Source organism: Gopherus evgoodei, chromosome 1, assembly GCF_007399415.2.
Source record: "Gopherus evgoodei ecotype Sinaloan lineage chromosome 1, rGopEvg1_v1.p, whole genome shotgun sequence".
NCBI classification, from domain to species: Eukaryota; Metazoa; Chordata; order Testudines; family Testudinidae; genus Gopherus; species Gopherus evgoodei.
Window position 1 is genome coordinate 266,413,626 of NC_044322.1, and position 21,392 is coordinate 266,435,017.

The window sequence follows — 21,392 nt, forward strand, 5'->3', positions numbered from 1 at the left end:
CCATTGCAAATAATTGAATTTTGCTAACTAGGGAATAATTCAATTAACGCAATTTAAAATGTGAAGATAATATACCAGAAAATGTTAATATGGAGTGTAGGTTAGCTTTATTTATTCATAATCTACTAGTACATACATTACGGTGCATTTACTGTATTAAATTAGTAATTCAAACCCTTACTGCAGCCACTCAGTTACCATTCCTTTGAAGAGTGTGCAGAGGCTATTGCTTTTTGGGGGGCGAGGGATCCTAAATGTGTATATGAATGAGGTACCATTCCACCCTATGTCATATTAAGGGGATTTCCAGGCATTCACGATTTTTCCAGGCATCCCGGTTATTCACATTTGCTATCTGGTCACCCTACCTGAGGCTTAAATAGTTCACCTGAACTAAGGCCCAAACGATCCCCTTGCCCAGAAAAAAATAATGTGTTGCTTTGTTTTTGTTCAGTCAACATTTTCTGCATTCTGTGCCCTTGAACTTGTAACTCTTTTCAGGTTCTCCTGTAGTTTCCAGTTTCCCTGGACCACATCAGACCTTCCATTCCTTGAGTGAGTATAAGCAATTGGTTACGCAGAAGCTTGCTGTACTGTGGTTTGGGTATTTTAGAAGTAGAAATTACTCATGTTTCTTCTGAGGAATTCTCAGTATTTGCAGAGAGCATTAATTTAGAACCTCTCTAATTTATTCCCACAATATTACAGATCTGTCAATCATTCCCATCTTCTTTAGGGGTTTTCTCTTGCTGTGACTAGAATAACTCAACCACAATGAGTATCAAATTATCTTCATTAGGGATCTGTGTGTACATGTGCATGAGGAGCGTGCCTGGGTGAGCCTGTCTGTGGCATGGGTGGATTTATGGGTATTGAACGTATGTGCTCTTGTGGCTAGGAGAAACATGTCCATGAGGGAGGAGAAGGTGAGTTGCACGTGCATGAGAGACAAGTTGCATGTGTGTCAGAAAACTAAAGTGTGTGCATGCCTGTGTCTGTATTCATGGCTGTACAGTGTGTGCGCATACGCACAACTGGCATGTATGTATATTTTCACGTTTATGAGCAGTATGAATTATGAGGTTATTGTGGCAATGCTTAAGGACCAAGCAAGAACAGGGCCCCATTGTGCTAGGCACTGTATAAGCACAGAGTAGGAGACAATTCCTGCCCTGAACAGTTTACAATCTAAACCATCATGACAGACAAAAAGGTAAGGGGATAGAGCATAACACACATGCAAAGTGAACAGCATGATGGTGGCAAATGTCATGTTACTGCCACAATATTATTGATTTTAATTTTTTTGGGGGGGTTGTCATGAGTAAGGTATTAGCTAAATGGAAAGACAAAGGGAGGGAGTGGGGTGAGGAGGACAGGACTGAGGGGAAGAGGATGGGAAGGAAGGTAGGAGAGGCAGTTGTGGAGTGAATGAGTGCAGTATGACAGATGTATGTGTCATCCAGAAAAATAAGACAGAACATTGTCCAGTGTTTTCTCCTCTTCTCTTCGCTTGACTTTTGGTAGGCACAAGGGTTGGAGTGCAGTAGTATGTCAAAGCTGAGATACCTCCAAATGGATAGAACACATGACCAGATCCACATATGCCAGGCACCCACCCAGTCACCCCACCATACAAACATTCACATCTACAAGCACACACGGACAAACACAAAGATGCATACACACCACTGCCACAGCCAGATACACATACTCTTTCTCATATATAAATACCCATGCAGACAGACACCCTATAATACAGACAACTCACTCATCATAAACAGAAAACACCCTCTTTTTCAGACATAAAGCTTTATCATCAGTAACAGTTTAATAAATGAAGGGAAATTTTGATAGACTCATGAATAACTTTAAGGGCATGGGAAGAGAAAAGAAAATGGGATCAACACAGGTGATCTTCTTGGATAGCTTTCCAGTTTTGTGTGTGAATGAACAAAGGAGTAGACTGGCACTGACCACCAGCTGATGGATGCACATAGCATGGAAATAATTTGTACACTGAGAGGCAAAAATTAGTGGGACAAGTGAACACAACAGATTTCATAGATCTGAATTTTAAATATTTAACACAGACTCACGAAATCTCACATGGAAAAATCACTGGAAATTTGCATAGAAACAAGCACAGCCACGATCACGGAAAAATTGCTAGAGAACTATAAACAAAGCTCAACAGCATCAAGTTTGTGGGATATATTTAGTGCAGGGAATGGCAACCTTTGGCACATGGCCCACCAGGGTAAGTCCCCTGGCGAGCCAGGCTGGTTTGTTTACCTGCAGCAGGTTTGGCCAGTCACGGCTCCCACTGGCCCTGGTTCACTGTCCCAGGCCAATGGGGGTGGCGGGAAGTGGTGGTCAGCATATCTCTCAGCCCAAGATGCTTCCTGCAGCCCCCATTGGCCTAGAGCGGCGAATAGCAGCCAGTGGGAGCCACGATCAGCCGAACCTGCGGATGTGGCAGGTAAACAAACCAGCCCAGCTCACCAGGGGCCTTACCCTGGTGGGCTGCATGCCAAAAATTGCCAGTCTCTGGTCTAGTGGGATGTCCCAGTGATCAATGTGAGATCTGATCAATTCTAACATCTATATCAGGGGTCAGCAACCTTTCAGAGGTGGTGTGCTGAATCTTCATTTATTCACCCTAATTTAAGATTTCGCATACCAGTAATACATTTTAACGTTTTTAGAAGGTCTCTTTCTAGAAGTCTATAATATATAACTAAACTATTGTTGTATGTAAAGTAAATAAGGTTTTTTAAATGTTAAAGAAGCTTCATTTAAAATTAATTTAAAATGCAGAGCCCCCTGAACCGGTGGCCAGGACCCAGGCAGTGTGAGTGCCACTGAAAATCAGCTGTCATGCCGTCTTCGGCACACATGCCATAGGTTGCCTACCCCAATCTATATTAATGCTCTAGAACAGGAGTGGGCAAACTTTTTGGCCCTCGGGCCACATTGGCATTGTGAAACTGTATGGAGGGCTGGGTAGGGAAGATCGTGCCTCCCCAAACAGCCTGGCCCTCGCCCCCTCCCACTTCCCACCCCCGACTGTCCCCCTCAGAACCCCCGACCCATCCAACTCTCCCCAGCTACTTGTGCCCTGACTGCCCCTTCCTGGGACCTCTGCCCCAACCACCCCCCGGGATCCTCCCCATCCAACCTCCCCTGCTCCCTGTTCCCTGACTGCTTCACCCCTTATCCACACCCCTGCCCCCTATCCACACCCCTACCCCCTGTCAGCCCCCCTGGGACACCCACGCTTATCCAACACTCCCTGCTCCCTGTCCCCTGATTGCTCCCCCCAGAACTTCTGCCCCATCCAACTGCCCCCTGCGCCCTGTCCCCTGACTGCCCCCTGGGATTCCTTGCCCCTTATCCAACCCCCTGCCCCCTTATCATTCTGTTCAGAGCAGCAGAAGCTCACAGTCCCACTGCCCAGCCAGAGCCAGCCATGCCGCCGCCTGTGCTGCCCGGCAGGAGTGGCGGGCCAGAGCACTGGTGGCGTGGCACGCTGAGGCTGTGGGGGATGGTGGATAGTGAGGGAGAGGCTGGGGGCTAGCCTCCCCGGCTAGGAGCTCAGGGGCCGGGCAGGACGGTCCCGCGGGCCGGATGTGGCTCGCGGGCCGTAGTTTGCCCACCTCTGCTCTAGAAGAATACGTAGAGAGCATGCTAGTTAAGATACTGTATTTAGGTCTGTAAGATAACTCACTGAGTATCGAGAAATAATACAAAGTGAACTTACAGTGGTTAGAAAAATAGGTAGAGAAGAAGATTACGTTTCCAACCTGAACAAACGTAAGCTATTACATCTGGATAAAGAAAACAAAATAAATTTGAAAAATGGTAATGACAGAATAAACTAAGAAGTGAACTTGGAAAAAAATTGATTTGGGGGCTGCATATACAGTATCATTCCCATCATCGAACAGAGACGTGATCATTGCTCTATATATGACATAGATTACATTGCACCTAACATACCATATTGATATTCTGGGCACCTCAGTACCAGAAAGAAGTGGACTAATGCTGTCTGACTAATGAAATGGATAGATGGCAAGGATGAAGAGAGAGCAGCACTGCTGGATGTGCCTTTGCCGCAGTAGACTGTGGTTGATGCAAGGTGGTTATGCTGAAATGCTAACAACTACAGAACTATCCAACAGACTGAGATATGGCATCCTCCCCTGAGGTAATGCAGAAGGCAATGTTGAAGAGGAAAATCTTCTCTAAGGAAGGTGGTGCTGAGGAGCAGGCAGGTTGGTAGATGAAGTATATGGAAGTTTTTGGCAGCCACTAGACCTGCAGATATTCAAGCAGACTGTCCCAGCCAAAGTGGAACACATAAGGGGCTGGTTGTGCATGCAAGGCAGTATTTACAGTCAAAGTAAGTCAACAGGAGAATACAAGAATGAAAGGTGAAATGAAGACCATTGCCTATTGGCAGTACCATCAGGCCTGAGGTTCAAAATATTATGAGAATGAGACATTTCTGCCTAAATTAAATGGGTGGGGAAAAATGAGGCTAGAAAACAAACCTAGGAAATAATGTACATTTGGGGCCTGATCCAAAGCCCATCAAAGTCAATGGGGGCCTGTCAACTGACCTCAGTGGGCTGTGGCCAGGTACCCAACCCATCCCACTTACTCCCACATCTCTCTAAAAAAAAAAAATGTAAGGAAAGTCAGCGTTTCTCACCTTACTACCTTGGTGCCATTCCTCATGACCTGCATGTCCACCATGCAGCCACCAGTAACGTAAGCAGCCAGGTTCAGCTCTGAAAACTCAGCCTGCAGTGAAGTGAGAGAACAGAGCGTTACGTGATGGCAGAAAACACAAAGAATAAATTGACAGAAATGCAAAACTGTCTTCACATGGAATGTTTCTTTCAAAAGTTTTCCATGAGGCAACTGCAGATCCAATTACTGCTGATTTGCAATGGAAACACTGGAGAAGTGTTTATTGCTCCAACACTAAGGCCATGTCTACATCTAAAATTTTGCAGCGCTGGTTGTTACAGCTGTATTAGTACAGCTGTATAGGGCCAGCGCTGCAGAGTGGCCACACTTACAGCAACCAGCGCTGCAAGTGGTGTTAGATGTGGCCACACTGCAGCGCTGTTGGGCGGCTTCAAGGGGGGTTCCGGGACGAGAGAGCAAACCGGGAAAGGAAACCAGCTTCCCCGCGGTTTGCTCTCTCGGTCCCGGAGCCAGCCAGCAAACCGCAGGGAAGGAGACCTGCTTGCTCGGGGTTCCGGGACCGAGAGAGCAAACCGGGAACGCCGCGGTTTGCTCTCTCGGTCCCGGAGCCAGCCAGCAAACCGCAGGGAAGGAGACCTGCTTGCTCGGGGTTCCGGGACCGAGAGAGCAAACCGGGAACGCCGCGGTTTGCTCTCTCGGTCCCGGAGCCAGCCAGCAAACCGCAGGGAAGGAGACCTGCTTGCTCGGGGTTCCGGGACCGAGAGAGCAAACCGGGAACGCCGCGGTTTGCTCTCTCGGTCCCGGAGCCAGCCAGCAAACCGCAGGGAAGGAGACCTGCTTGCTCGGGGTTCCGGGACCGAGAGAGCAAACCGGGAACGCCGCGGTTTGCTCTCTCGGTCCCGGAGCCAGCCAGCAAACCGCAGGGAAGGAGACCTGCTTGCTCGGGGTTCCGGGACCGAGAGAGCAAACCGGGAACGCCGCGGTTTGCTCTCTCGGTCCCGGAGCCACCCAGCAAACCGCAGGGAAGGAGACCTGCTTGCTCGGGGTTCCGGGACCGAGAGAGCAAACCGCGGCGTTCCCGGTTTGCTCTCTCGGTCCCGGAACCCCGAGCAAGCAGGTCTCCTTCCCTGCGGTTTGCTGGCTGGCTCCGGGACCGAGAGAGCAAACCGCGGCGTTCCCGGTTTGCTCTCTCGGTCCCGGAACCCCGAGCAAGCAGGTCTCCTTCCCTGCGGTTTGCTGGCTGGCTCCGGGACCGAGAGAGCAAACCGGGAAAGGAAACCAGCTTGATTACCAGAGGCTTCCTCCTTCCACGGAGGTCAAGAAAAGCGCTGGTAACTGTCTACATTGGATTACCAGCGCTGGATCACCAGCGCTGGATCCTCTACACCCGAGACAAAACGGGAGTACGGCCAGCGCTGCAAACAGGGAGTTGCAGCGCTGGTGGTGCCCTGCAGATGTGTACACCTTCAAAGTTGCAGCGCTGTAACTCCCTCACCAGCGCTGCAACTTTCTGATGTAGACAAGCCCTAATGCTGCATGACTACTTGGGATTAGGTTTATTGCAATAATAAATACTAAAGGAATTAAGAATCATCAGGCCAAAAAACAAAAACAGAGGTAAAGTCATTTGAATATGACTCAAGTTCCCACTTGGAAACATTCATTTGGAATTATGTCTGAATCTGCTGTCATGGCACTGGCCAGCTATAAACCTAATGCAAGAGATTTATGCCTCCCTGAATAGCCAAAAACCTCATTATGCTACAGGAAGGTGACAAACAGGGGAATCTAGCTGAAGTGGCTTAGCTATTAAATGTTTAACTATTTACATGTTTAGTGGAGCTGGGTAGGTTACTAAGTTAATGTTTAATTATTAAAACAATTCAGTGCGTTCTCTTTATAAAGCATAACGCACACTCCTGAAAAGGTTAGCAAAGAATAATTAAGCAATTAGAGGTAAAAGGTGAGTTCCAGGTGACTACGCCTGCTGCATGTCTCAGGTGGATCCCAAGGACTTCAACAGTCTCATATACGTAATAATCCCCTAGAAATGCATTTGATTGAGGGCCTGGTTGCCAATGTGAAAAATAATGAAGAAAGGAGTGCAAATTAGACTTGCAGAATGTATTTAGCATTATAAACAGAAGTAGGATATCAATATTAGCCAGTCAGGATATTCAAAATTTCTAAAGATCTTCCCTAATTACAGTTTGATGAATAAACTGTAGTGAGGCATAGTATGTCTGTCTAAAGTGCCTGTTACCATAGCTTTCAACGTCCTGATTCTGCAACAAGATACATGCAGGTAAACCTCTATACCCATATAAAGCCCTATTAAATCAATAGGGTGCCATGGGGATGCAGGAGTCTCTCTCATTCTGTATCTCATTGCAGTAACAAGGCCTACATTTGGATGTGGAAAACTGATCTTCTCACTTGAATCATTACAAGGGAAAAAGGGACCACATCTTTTAATTTCAGGTGTGGCTTTTCATTACAGATTTTTTAAAAAGCAATTGGGCAATGTTGTCCTCTAACTAGTCCTCTAACTAGTTCAGACTGGCTTCTATCTAATTTCATAGCTATGCAGTATTGCCAACTCTCACCATTTCATCATGAGTCATACAATAAATTAGTGTTTTTCTTAAAGGTAACTGAAATCAAGAGATTGTATGAGAATCAGAGAATCATAGAATATCAGGGTTGGAAGTGACCTCAGGAGGTCATCTAGTCCAACCCCCTGCTCAAAGCAGGACCAATCCCCAACTAAATCATCAATATGTCAAATTTCATTTTAAAAAGTGTTTCAAACTCTCATAGTTGCACAGAAAAGCTTGAAAATAAGAAGTTGAGTGCACCCTAAATGTTCAGAAACCAGAAGGCAAATTAGAATAACCCCACTATGATGGAGTCAGGCCCTGGGCTTATTGGTGACTTTTCCTAGTGGTTAGGATGCTGGGCCTCAATATTCCTCCCAGCCAGCTGCAGTGCTTCTTGCCTGCGACTGTAGCACTGCGAATTGGTGGCCGGGTCACTGATTAATAATCATCCCCTTCCAGGAAAGCAGAGTCCATTGGAGTATATAGGGTCCCATATCTTCACAAAGGGAAGGTCTTCAGCCCTCTCCTGCAGGTGGCTCGCCCTTGCCCGGAGGCTCTCCACTTCACTATCCCTTCCTGACAGCAGAGACAAGGGGTGGAAGAGAGGCAACAATATCAAGCACACTGGAGTGCTTTCAGGCTGCTTCCCTGGGCCCCTGGCCTCCTTCCAACATCTCAAAGTCTAACATAACATAGCAACAACAACAAAAAAGAATAACAAAACTTTCAGAATAGCTGGGCTCAGTGCTAGCCCCTTCCTTGCAGTGATGGCATCTATAGCAGCTTTGCTCAGGAGCTGTCTGACCAGGTCTGTCCCTGTACCCTGTCAACTCAGCTGGGGGCAGTCTGGCTCCTTTTTAAGTTCCTGCTCCAGTTGGAGCAGGCTCTGTAGCTGTAGGGGGCAGAGTCACCTGGGTCCAGCACTGCTCCTTATCCCCTTCAGTTCTAATGTGGGGTTTATACACCCCATCATGCCCACACTTAAAAAAATAATCTCACCATTTTTTAGGCCTGAGTCTGACTTGTGAGCTTTGAATGCTTGGGATTAGCCATACTGATAAAGCAATTGGCCGGCTACATGTAGTGCCTGTAACATCACATCTACTCTTCAAACATTGTAAGGAAGTCCCTTAAACAACTTTTTCATTGGAAACCTCCCATAACAGAAATTCCCCACTGTCCAAAAGGAACTCTTTGTGCCAAGGAGTTCAAATGGGACCACAAGTGCACAAATGAACTACTGTCAGCTGTTTGATGATTGGTCATATTCTCTCCAATATCACAGTTTTACCTACCCATCACCAAGCCAGTGTTCTGATCTGTATAAGATCTAAGTTTGCCTATCTCTATTGAGTTTACTAAAGCAAGAGATTTCACCTCTCCCAGAGTCATTGTTTCATGTTATTGCAGACTTTGTCAGACATTGCTGCATCAGTTAGACACAGCTTACATTTGGAGGGTTAACTTGGCAACCATTAGTGGGCCAGAGACTTACTTTTAAAAAGTGCTTATATCCTGCACAGTCTGAACATACCCTATGGACTATGTGTCACTCTGGAGGCTATCCTACTCTCACTCATGCAGTCTTTACTCAGACCTTCAACTTTCATGGAAATTTTGCCCGAGTGAGAAAATGTAGAATTGGACCATATGATGTCACCAAAACTCCCTGATGTGTGTAAATAGCCCTATCCATATAAGGTATTTTTAGAGTGCCCAACACTGACCTATCCAAGCATGCATTCTCACTTTATCACCTTTTTCTGGCATCAATTTTCTGCCTTACTCTGCTAAGTTAACAGCCATTGCCTCTTTCACCTAGGTAGTTTGTGCTATCAGACAGGCTAACATTTGGAAGAAGGCTGAACCTTCAGCAAGAATTGTTTCCCTGTTGATTTCTCATCAGGCCCTGTATTTTTTTGCTCTGTGGCTTTTTTAGGCCTGACAACTTCCTTGGCTGGAAGCTCATGGTTTGATGCCTTTATGAACCTGTGCTCACCTTGCAGACAAAAGCAGTCTTTGAAAGCAGTCAGTGCAGAGAGAGAGAGAGAGACTGATAGATAACTGTGCATCAGAGGGGAAGGTCTGATGGTCCTTTCCTTGACACATCATGTAGTCATTTATACCTGTGCTAAGTGGATGTAGATGATACCATTCTAATCTGGTGATGTTTTACACTCACTTTGCACTTCTAGTTAACATAGAATCAGGTCCAGGTTCAGTGAGCTCCCAGCCATATCAATAGACTTGGGACAGCAGAACTTGAACTAGTGCTCTGTCTAAGACAGCTGCAGAACAGTGCTTTGAAGTTACAGCTCAGGCTGGAGCTCGGACTCTGAAGCCTATCCCCTCCCTAGGCTTCAGAGCCTAACTCCCACTTCAAAGTGTACCCTACACTCCTTTTTTAAAGAATACTTGAGGGAGCCTTGCTAGCTCCAAGTGTGTCAACCCATGCTGGAAGGCTGGCTCCCATTGATCGCATAGCCACACCCTTTGTAACTCTGGGGGTCCCAGAATTTAGCAGACTCACATTTACATTTTGAGGTTAAATGACGAAAGACATTTTTCACAAAAAGTATTTAAGTGTTTTAGCTCCTCCCTCGGCCCACCCCCCACCAAACTTCCCAAACCTTCCTCAAACTTCAGAACTTTTCATGAAACCTCCAACTTCTCTGGATTCTTTCCATCCCAATCTTTGCTCTGAATGCTGCCAAAAACTTGACTAAGTTTTAGGTGCCAAAGAAACATTTTGATTAAATATTTTTGAGGGATTGAGGCATTGTTTATATATTTGCCACAGAACAAAGCAGAAAATTACTCATAATTTAAAAGCATAAAATGAATTGTAAATGTGAATTAATTAGTTTTTGCCAATACCAATTCTTGATACTGTGATGTGGGAGACTTGGGCATAGGCCTGGAAAACAAACACAGTTTTTGCACTGGCACAACTATTTTGGTTAGGGGCATGATTTTTAAAAAACCAAAACAGTGACATCTATATAACCCCTAATGTGGGCACAACTAGTCCAGTACAAAGGTGCTTATACCGATATAGCTTATTCCCCTTTTTGTATGAGAACAAGCTATGGTAATAGAAGCATATTTATGCCAATATAACTGTCCACACTTGGGGGTTTAAAGCAGTACAACTTGTGTTAAAATCCCTGTCCAAATCTCTCGCTCCTTGAGCTAGAAGGGAGCTAAGGAGCACTTCGGAAGCAGCATGTTCAGCCCCTGAAGAGTAGAGGGGGAATGTATATCTCATACTGTGGCTGTGATTGGCTGCAAAAGGAGTCCTGCTCACCAGCCATTGGTCAGAAAGTTGATGGTGGTGATGCAAAGGTGTAAAGGGGAAGGGTGGGGCGGGGGAAGATAAAGGGCAGAAGAAAATTCTCAGGTCTCTGACAGGGAAGCAGGCACTACACAGGACACTCTGCCAAAAGAAATTGGCCGCCAGATAGAGAGGAGTAAAGTGATTTCTTTCCTCAAGTCAACATCACTTATTCCATCTTGCAGAACTAGCCAGTGAACAAACAATGGCAATATGAAAAAAAGAAAGCCCAGAAAAGAGATTCCATTCTGTTCCCTAATCAGATGCATTTGACTCTAGTTTAATCTCCTGCATGGCGGTGGAGAGGATAGTGATTTTTTTTTTTTTAAAGCTAGCAGGCTTAGCATGTCCACACAATTCCCAGCACCCCCTGTGTTCTTGGTTTTTGAGCTACTGAACTTTCTAAGCCCTCATCTGCTTTTAATCTAACTAAAAGCTCCTTTCGTTGGTTCCTATTTAAAATAAAAGACAAGGTTACATTAGATTTTTGTATGACTACACACACACACACACACACACACACACACACATTTTTATATTGCTTTAACTGCAAATTTCAATGCCATCTTAATTCTGGCGTTGACAGGACACCTCCATAACTGTATATGCAATACTGTATCTGCATACAAACGTACATGCACTCACACAGATCTTTGAACAGAATCCAGAAATTCCGTAGCAGACCTTTCTAATTCCTCTTCTCTTTGGCTGGTTTTTCACTCCACGTGTTTTGCTCTTCGCAACCGACGAATACTCTATATGAACCACTTGACACCCTGAGAGGCTGATGCTGGGTATATTAAGTTTTAGGCAGTATTTAGAAGAAGTAGAAGAGGATTTTCATCCTTTCTATTTGTTTTCTCTTTACTGCCTATCCCTTCCCCTGAGAGGCCTGTCCATCTTTACAGCCTATCACTTCCCCCGAGATGCCTCTCCATCTTCCTAAGGATCCCCATTAATTCCCCCCTTTTTCTCCTCGTTAAGCCCTTATGTTGCAAGGACCCACCTCTGGCTAGGACACTTTGCCCTTCCCAGCCTTGCTTCCGGAATGAGCCAGTTGTCATCATGCTAAAGTACTATGGTCTCTCTTAGGGGGTGGAGGCCTAATTTTTAACCCAGTAAATGGGATCTCAATCATTTTGCACTGACATTTCCAACAGTTTTGGTTGATAATTTCCAATTTTTGTAGGTGACAAAGCCAGCACTTTGTAAATATTGATTTGCACTGTGCTAATACTGACATTTACAGAGTTACAAGATTTTAATGACGCTGTAGTCCATAGTCCCTGGGCAGGAAGAAGGGCGAACAGGATGTGTGCATGAGTACAGGGAGTGGGAATGGGATGTGTGTTTGATGTATGGGTTGTCCTTCAGGGAAGGAAGGAAAGTGAAGAAGGTGCAGATGGGGAGTGGGACACTGTGTGTCCAATGAGAGGTCTTATGCATGCTGTTTAATGGCACTGAGTCAGTGTGAATGCATGCAGCCTACAGGGAACACTGAGACCAGGTAGCCACATGCCACTTGGTGCCTGTGCTAAAGGTGAAGTGCCATTCAGTGTTGTCAGCTGTCGGGCTTTTATTGCCAGTCTTGCGATATTTGTTGTTTTTTTTAAAGCCTCAGTTCAGTCATGCCACTATATTAAAATTTCAGATTCAATTAAAAAAAAAAAAGAACATTTCTAGGCCTGTTGTCACAGCAAATAGCTCAAAAACATGAAACCTAATGGCTCTAAAGAGCAGAAGGCAAATAAAGAACAGTTTCATTGTTTTAAAAACTTCATTATTTTTAGATCAGTCTCAGTTTTCTGGAGGCCTATTGTCATGATTTCTGAATAATAGATTTAGCAATACTGTGACAACCGCCACCTAACTGTAGGTATCCTTATTCAAGAACTGCTCTTCTTGAAATGCTTTCTTTCATAAACATTTTGAGTTCCTTAAAAAAAAACCCAGACAAGAAACAAAACAAATAACTACATGGTTGTTTAATGAGTGCTTAATCCATGTGGCTAGAAAGGATTGTCCATGTGACTACACTTCTTTGGCCTATCAGATTCTTCCTCTCAGAATGCCCGCTCTATGCCGCTAATTAAAATACCAGTTTAGGAATTTAAGTACAATAAAACTGGAGAGATCTTCTGTACTATAATTCTCTTTTGTCTAGATAATTCATGAGCAATTCTTGTCAACATTACCAGCACAGTCATAACCCTATTCTACAAGAGATTTCCAGAATCATATATAGAGGAGTTCATTGAATAATGATACCCTGAAAATAAACCATGCCATGGGAACAAGTGAATGAGCTGCAAAAGAAGAATGAGTGTTAGAGAGAGAGATAAAGAAAGAAATGGTGGGAAAGAGAGGAGATGGGAGAGCAACAGGACCGACCTTTATTAATTTACATGAGCCTTCTGGCCTGAGCAGTTCTCTCCTTAACCCTTTCTGTCCCTGCATAGAGTCATTAGCTGACATAAGGGCTGAAGAAGGATGCTCTAGGAAACCTGAAGAAAAACTACCCAAAAGGCAGCAGATTCTGCAAGAGAAAAACTGCACTATCTCTGCTGCTAATCCTCTGTGTTATTCTCTGAAGTGGTGTGGTGCACATGCTGCACCATGCTATTGAGAGGAGGGGACATTTCTAGAAATCACCAAGTTTCCAGATCACACATTCCTAGGGTGACCAGACAGCAAATGTGAAAAATTGGGACGGGGTGGGGGGTAATAGGAGCCTATATAAGAAAAAGACCCAAAAATCAGGACTGTCCCTATAAAATCAGGACATCTGGTCACCCTACATATTCCTCAGGAAAAAGTGATAAGTAATAATCAAAAAGGACAGAATTATCTGGGCCAGGTTCAGTGACTTTAGATAACAGGGACTTCTAACAGGGGCCCCACTGCATCTTACCAGTTTTATCCACTTCAATATTTTCTTCATCTCCTGAAAATATCCAGAAGTCCTTTATTCTCAGTCCTGTGTCTAGACACAGGCTATGCTGTACCTGCTACTGTATCCAGCTTCATTCCCTTGTGGCCACAGGTCACACTAGTTCTTGAGCAGAGGAGCATGCTCAGCTGGAGGCAGCTTTCTGTAACTGGGCCCTAGTGCCATCAGCACCAGCCCAGGCAGCAGAGCCTCTCCCACAGCTAAGATCAGGTCTGAGATCCTTCCTAAAAACAAGATTAAAAAGGACTTGTGGCCATTGGATTTCATGGGCCCAAAAGGCTAACTCTAGATGGGTGTAATGGAGGAGGGTGGAGAAGCCTGAATAACCTGTGACCTTTAAGAAAAAGTAGCTACACTTCTACCCAATATAACGCTGTCCCTGGGGGTGAAAAAATCTTACTGCATTATAGGTGAAACTGTGTTATATCAAACTTGCTTTGATCCGCTGGAGCACGCAGTCCCATCCCCCCTGGAGCGCTGCTTTACCATGTTATGTCCGAATTCGTGTTATATCAGGTCGTGTTATATCAAGATAGAAGTGTACTAGCTTTTAACTATAGTGTTTAGTTTGCCTCCATCTACAATGGTTATATTCTCAAAGCTCTCAGAAAGGAAAAAGGATAGTGTGACACTCTTTACCCCAAAGCAACACCCTGGCACCCCCATACTCGCCACTGTCATATAATCATATTATGTTTTGTACAAAATATACCTTGTAAGATATCATTTTAAAAGTCTTAGTCTGTTGAACATTAATATCCTCTTAAGTTGTATGTGCTATCATTGTATATGAAGTTATGAGGTTTTGCTGTGTGTGTTACTGAAATACGTTGTGAAGTTAGAAATGCTCACAACCAGTCTTTCAAGAGCAACAATGGCACAGCCAGAAAGTGATGATGGCCCATTAAGGGGCATATACACACACACAGGAGGATTACCCAAGGAACTGTATACAATGGAAACCTCTCAGAGAGCACATACTCAATGGAGGCTGCTTGACTCATGTCATAGCAAAGGATCTTTCCAGCAAGCTGGAAGAAGCTATACAAAGGGGAAGTGACATCATCATTTGGAGTCACTCCCCCCACAACTCCACACCTGGAAACATGTCTAGAGAACAAAGACTGAACTGGGGAGGTGGTTACAGGCTGAAAAGGAGAATTCCCGCTTGTGTATTAAGGAGCTATACCATCAGGGTGAGATATTGCTCAATTTAAATCCTGTCTAGTTCATTGAATTCAGATTGTGATATTACTTGTTAGGTAACCACCTTTTATCTGTATGCTTACTACTTATAATCACTTAAAACCTATCTTTCTGTAGTTAATAAATCTGTTGTATATTTTTTTACCTAAAACAGTGTTTTTTGAAGTGTAAGAGAAATCTGCTCAGGAACAAAGGCTGGTGCATGTCCTCTCCACATTGAGGGAGGGGCGGACTGGGTCATAAACTTACACTGGTCAGGCTTCTGACCAGGTCAAGACGGTACAGCTCTGGGGTCCTAGGCTGGGGGCAGGGGGAAGGGAATTGTTGGTTCATGAGTGGCTGGTGAAAGCATTCTTGTAACTCATATGGGTGAGTCCCTGTCTGTGGATGGCCGTGTGAATGCAGGACCTGGAAGGGTTTGCTTGTCATAGCATCACAGTCTGAGAGGGAGCTCAGGCTGGTAAGACAGAGGGCTGAGTGGTACCCCAGTTCCAGATTGCACCCCGGGGAACTCATCACAGATAGAAACTTAAAAAACAAAACAAAAACAAAAATAAAATTCAGATTCTCCTTTGCATTTCTATGTCCCAAGGATTAGGATGATCAGTAGCTATGCAATTCACAGAAACCCAAAATAATATGATATGCCACATCTTCCCCATAAGGCTGAGCTCCACAGTGTTCAAGCACCTGTTGGATTGAGATGAAAGAGAGCGAGATATTATAATCCATTTGGGGACTCCTTCATGGCAGTTCTAGCCTAGCTTCCTTCAGGGGGGAAGAAGCACCCAGCTTTTTGTTATTTATAAAAGATTTTTTTCTAGAACACCATGAGAATGCACACCCTAAGGGCTCAAGAACAGAAGGCAAATCAAAGGGACCCAACATTTATTATTAAAAATCTCATTTGTTTTGGAGACCGACTCATGATTTTCAAGTGCTTGGAATTGGCAATACTGAATCTGAGGTCTTGAATTTTTAGATAGATAAATTCTCAGGGATTAGATGGTTTAGGGCCCTGGAAATATGATAAACCAAGACTTCCACCTGTTGGTAAGTGCTTCCAAGTGCGATTCAGCTTGATAGTGACTGAATGACATTGTCACAAAAGGACTCTTGGGAGAAAAATATCCACATAACATAAAGCACAACCATAATTGACTCCCTTGTTGGCAGAAAGGACAAGGATTAAGTCCTCAGTTCAGCAAAGCACTTAAGGACGAGCTACACTTTAAGCACATGCTTAAGTCTCACTGAAGCCAATTTAATTACTTTGCTGAATAGAGATGGGAATACTCATGTACTTACAGATAAGCACGTGCTTAAGTGCTTTACTGAATGGAGGCCTAAATGAACATGGAGACTGAATTACTCTCACTGTGTTAGGTGAGGTCTTTCAGGATTAGGCTTGAAGTACATTGATGGAGCAATGTTGGGAAGCTTGCAAAACTGCTGTCTGTGTTGTGCCTGGTTTTTAGCTAAAGAGACAATTTAAGACTCTATGGCTGTCAATCTGGCCCCTTTGGCCAACACTAAATTCACTAAAAATGCTAAAGAAAAAGATTTAATGTACCCTTGGATGAAAGAAGCTTTAGAGATTCAAATACAGAGATAAAAACTGTGGCTTCCAGTGCTCTGGCTTAATTCCCTCATTGATTGCTCCAACATCCAAGAAGAGAAAGGAGTCTTTAGAAACAGATGTTACATTGGAAGAACTAAAATTCCTAAATATTACTAGTAAGAGAGCATTACATTTGGGTAATGGAACTGCACGCATGGGGGGAAGTTTCTGGCAATGCTGAACTTTTCCAGATGCACTTGGAACATAAATGCCCCCAGTCCTCACATAATAACAGTTCTTCTGTATCACTGCCCTGCTTTGGGTCAGGTTTGGAATCCTCACTGTCGCTGATGATCATTGGTCCTGGCTCTTTCACTGTTCCAGCTCTCTTTCTTTTCTCCTTTCTGCTTCCAGGACCTTATCAATTTTCTCCCACCACACTCTCTCTCTGTGTTTCCAGGATCTTGGCACTTAGGTTACTCAGTCACTAAAGGCAATAAGGTAAGACAAAGCAATCTCATGGGTAGGTTTAAATAAATAGCATACATGTGTGCCCAGAGATGGATAATACAGCACACTTTAGACATCCTAATAGATCACTCAATAAATCAGTGTCGGGGTTTAAATTGAAGAGCGTGCAAAAAGGAAACTAAGAAGGAAATAAAGAGGATCCTTGTGGTTGAATTAATGATTTGAGAGGATGGAAGCCAGGGAACAGGACTGGAGAGTATACACCCAGCTCAGTACAGCTTACCATGCTTTTCTCATATTCATCAGCACCAGGCAATGAATGGAGTATCTGTCTTCTTAATGCATGTGGGGATAAAATTAGCTGAAGGGAGTGCTTGAGGGAAGAGAAGGCGGGAGGGCATGGAGGTCACATAGTTAATTTCCATAGTAAATAACCTGAGAACCTGACCTGTTTCCATGCAAGGGTAAGCTCAAGAACTACAGCCAAGAAGGAGAGGAAACTCTCAGAGCCGGTAGTGGGGTATGACCAGACTTGATAGCTCACAACCAGCAGCTGAGAGAGATATAGTTCTGTTTTTATTACTCCCACCACAATATAAATAAATGAGGTCATGACTTACCAAGATAAAAAAATCAGTGTTCCCTCTCTGCTTCCCCCAAAAGCAGCCAATGGGGCTTGTTAACAGAGAATGAAGATGTAATATAGGCAGCAATCAGAGAGAGAAAAAGCAATAAGGCAAATGCCTCAGATTCAAATCCCATTTCTGGGCATCCCAGAAGAATGAATGTAACTGCGTCTCATGCCACAGAAATGAGCACTGCCATCAAAACCATTGAAGTGTCTCATTCCTGACACTGTTTTGCAAATGTGTTAAACATTTGGATGTTTCACTTCAAAACTTTCCACTGTTAAGAAAAGACAGGCTATTTTATTGTTACAGGTAAAATCTGGTTTCGCTATAAAAACAGAAATTTTTTTCTTCAGAAAAGCTAAGTTTTTGCCCAGGGCACATACTGTGTGGAAATTTACAATGTGATCCAACAGTGAGCTGGGAGCAAAACCCCTTCTGGATAATTACACGTGAACAAGCATACCACACAGCCCAAGCAGCTTCAGAAGAGCCACAACACTTAGCTTTTGATCAATGTAGAGTTTACTCAGACCAGCTGTGGACCCTTGCTTCACCCGTTAAAGATCATTACAGCATGGTAACATGGGATGCCTGATGTGCTCAACTGTACCCAGAATCCTCTTCCAGTTTTGTAGTACTGCTGTTGTCTGAGGTCTGGGACAAGGTCATACGCACACAGAGTTCTTTTCTGTGTGCTTCCTAGGCCAGGACTGTGGAAGAGTGTTCTCTCTTTTTTAGGCTCCAGAACTTTTTTGTGTTCAGTATCAGAAAAGACAAAGTGAAGTGTTTCATGATGGTTTAGGCCAGAGGGTCATAAGTAAGGCAGAGAGGAGGGGGGAAGGACATGAAGAATGAAAAAAAGAAGCAGGGGAAAAAAATTGAATATCAGAAAGGATGAGTAAAAGCTGAAGCCCAAAGAGTTGGCGTCTATACAGATAAGCACCCCTCTCTTGGCCTGATTGATATGCACATGGGCCTGAGGCCACATTCAGGGATTGCCCACAAGAATACAACTTCTGTATTTCCCATGTTAGACAATGATAGAACTGATGATCACTTCTGCATTCAAGGTCCAATGCAGCAGGGCGCAACTCATGATCTGTTACTCTTAGGCTTAATTTCCATATATGGGGGGTGGGGAGGAAGCAGCCTGCTTTCTGTTCACTGTTGTCCAAACTTCCTCTGAATTAAAAAATTCATTTTCTGGAGTAACGCTGCAGTTGTTACATTTATTATTAGAAGGGAGCTTCACTGAGGTAACTCTCAGTAGCACTAGCAGGCAACAGTTTTTAGCAGTGGAAGCCCTGATAGCCATTGCAATGAAGTCATGTTTTTCGCCACATACACACTTAATTATTACTTGCACTCCTTAGCCTCCTTGGGTCCCATGCCCAAACCTAAGCATGCCACCTAAGTAACGGGTCTTGGCTGATGGGCTGGATGAGGCTCACAGGAGTTCCTGGGAATTGTTACAAGCCCCATGGTAGGCACTGCTCCTGATCTATCCAATCAGGGACACAGCAGTGCAGAGGCTCCATTACAGGGGTAGTCAGTAGGCGGACTGTGGGCCCAAACCAGATCACCAGATGCTTCTGAATGGACCTCAACTTCTTTTTATTTACTTATTAATTATTATTATTATTATTTATTATTAACTTTATTTTCTTCTCTGGAGTCTAGACCTTGACTATACCTTGACCAAAAATTCTGGACTTTGACAAAAAATATGTGACTACCCTGGTTTGGGGTATTTGGGAGAGGAGAAAAAGGAGATTATGGAATGATTGCGGGGCCCGCAGTGGAGAGGCAGATATTCCCTGCAAATGGAAGGGGCGGAGGGACAGGAAGGGAGGTACTGAGACTTAGCAGGGGAGGGGAGACAGCTGGCTCCAGAGTGGGAAGCTGGTTCTGTGGGTTCCTACCTGCTTCCAGGCCTGTTCCAGACCCTCTGGGTCCCACTCCCTGCTCCCCTGCAAGCTCCTGAGAGCTGTGGTGGCTGCTCCAACCTCTCTGGATCCCCCTCTCACCGCTGCTCCCTCCCCCACAGGCATGTGAGAGTTTACACAGGGGCACTAGCCCCCTTGACTCTGGTTCTGCCTTCCCTGGCATAAGCGGTAATCTGGGCCCTGGGCTCTAGGACCCTGCAAGGTGGAAGGGTCCCAGAGCTTTGGCTGCAGCCCAAGCCTGAATGTCTACACTGCAATTAAACAGTCCCTTTGCCTGAGTCCCATGAGCCTTAGTTAGCTGCCATAGGCCAATGTGGGGTTTAATTGCAGTATAGACATATCCATAGGGACACTCAAAGCAGCACTAGAAAAGATACAATAGGGAGCAAACCTGAAAAGGCAGAACTGGATGACCCAAAAGGTTATTTTCATCTCTGGCTTCTTTAATTCTGTGAAACAGACAAGCCTTAAAATTCCTCCTTAGCACCCTTTTCCTCCTGGCTGATGCCCACAGACACATGCAGGTGGGGTTTCAATCACCTACCTGAACCCTTGCTACAGAGGATTTCAATGATCACTGACCTGTTCCACTCGGATCTCAAATTCTCCATTCACCTTCTTCCCCTGAAAATACTTGGCCCTGAGGAGGGAGAGAGGGAGGGGGAGAAAGAGAGAGAGGGACATGGTTAAAAAGGCTGCAGTTCATGATTACTTATTTATTTGTTAGCTACTGTTTTGCTGCTGTTTTCCCTTTTTGTTGAAGGATTTCCAGATGGTTCACAACATGTTTTACTAATTCCCATTTTCCCTTGACTTTCTGTTCTCCAAGAGGAATCTGCCAAACCAGATGAAAAATCACACTGGAAATTTCCTTGAAGGCTTGAGAGGGTTTTTTTTTAGACTGAAAAAAATAATTATCTCCCTGCACCTTACAGAACAACAGTAATAATCAATGACAAGACCAGTTTGTATGTATTCTCTATCCTGGGGATGGAGGCTATGACAGAGGGAGGCTAAATCTATCATGTGACAAAGAATCAAAGTCAATTTTCTTCCAACACTGAACAAGGAACTTAATCAGCATAATGAAAGCCATATTAAGCCTGTCTTTCTCTCTCTCTGCTTCACTGTAGAGCTTGTGTTAGACAATTTCCCAGCCCTATCTGGTCAGCTTCATGCAACTGATTTAAAGAAACAGTATATATATCCTCAGAATGTAAATAAGGATAGATTTCTTCAAAATTGTGAAACCATATTTGCATCAGAGTCACTGAAAAACAGAGTCTCTCTCATATACTTCCTCTGATCTCTACTAAAAGCCACAGCCATTGAATATACAACAGGGTAAAATAGATGGATGTTACTGCTCAAATGGAGGGACTGATAGTGCAATGAGAACCAGCTATAGGGCAAGTATATGCTTTTTAAGCCATTCTCTTCTATACAGAGCTGATCAGGAAATTTCTAACAAAAGTTATTTTCCAATCAGAAAATAGGGTTTCATCAACATCAACATTTTTTCTCAAAAACTGTTGACTTAGATGACTACTTTTTAGTTTTTTCAAAAATTTCCTAAATAGAAAATTTCAGGACCCCCACTACCCCAAAATATTGATTTGTTTTCATTTCAGAACAAGTGGGGGGAGCTCCCCCTTCCATTGTATTACTATTTCCCAATTTTTGCCAGTTGGAAAACAGCAACAAAGTGTAGGAAACAGTTAAATATTGGAAGCGTTTGTTTCTTTGTGAGAAAAAGTAACACTTCCAACACTTTGTTATTCAAGTGACAAAACTTTGGACAGAAAAAGATAATGAAGCAAAGTTAGGGGGAGGGGGAAGAGCTGGTTTTTCCCTATACCTTTTCAATGTTTTAAAAAACCCTTTCCCACACATTTTATTTCATTCCCTTTCGTGTTGTTGGAGTGGGGTGGGGGAAGAAATGGGAGGTGTGGGAAAAAGTTTAAAACAAC

General features: G+C 44.1%; 1 protein-coding gene across 2 annotated transcripts in view; it reads right to left on the reverse strand.

Annotated features, from left to right (window-relative positions):
* Window positions 1–21,392, reverse strand: part of SYN3 (synapsin III) — a 300,237-nt gene that overhangs the window by 235,637 nt on the left and 43,208 nt on the right. For both annotated transcript variants that reach the window (XM_030545198.1, XM_030545196.1), the window contains exons 3-4: window positions 20,005–20,062; window positions 4,721–4,812 (exon numbers count right to left, since the gene is read on the reverse strand). In XM_030545198.1, coding sequence (XP_030401058.1) covers window positions 4,721–4,812; window positions 20,005–20,062 — 150 coding nt within the window. The remainder of the gene's footprint in view (window positions 1–4,720; window positions 4,813–20,004; window positions 20,063–21,392) is intronic.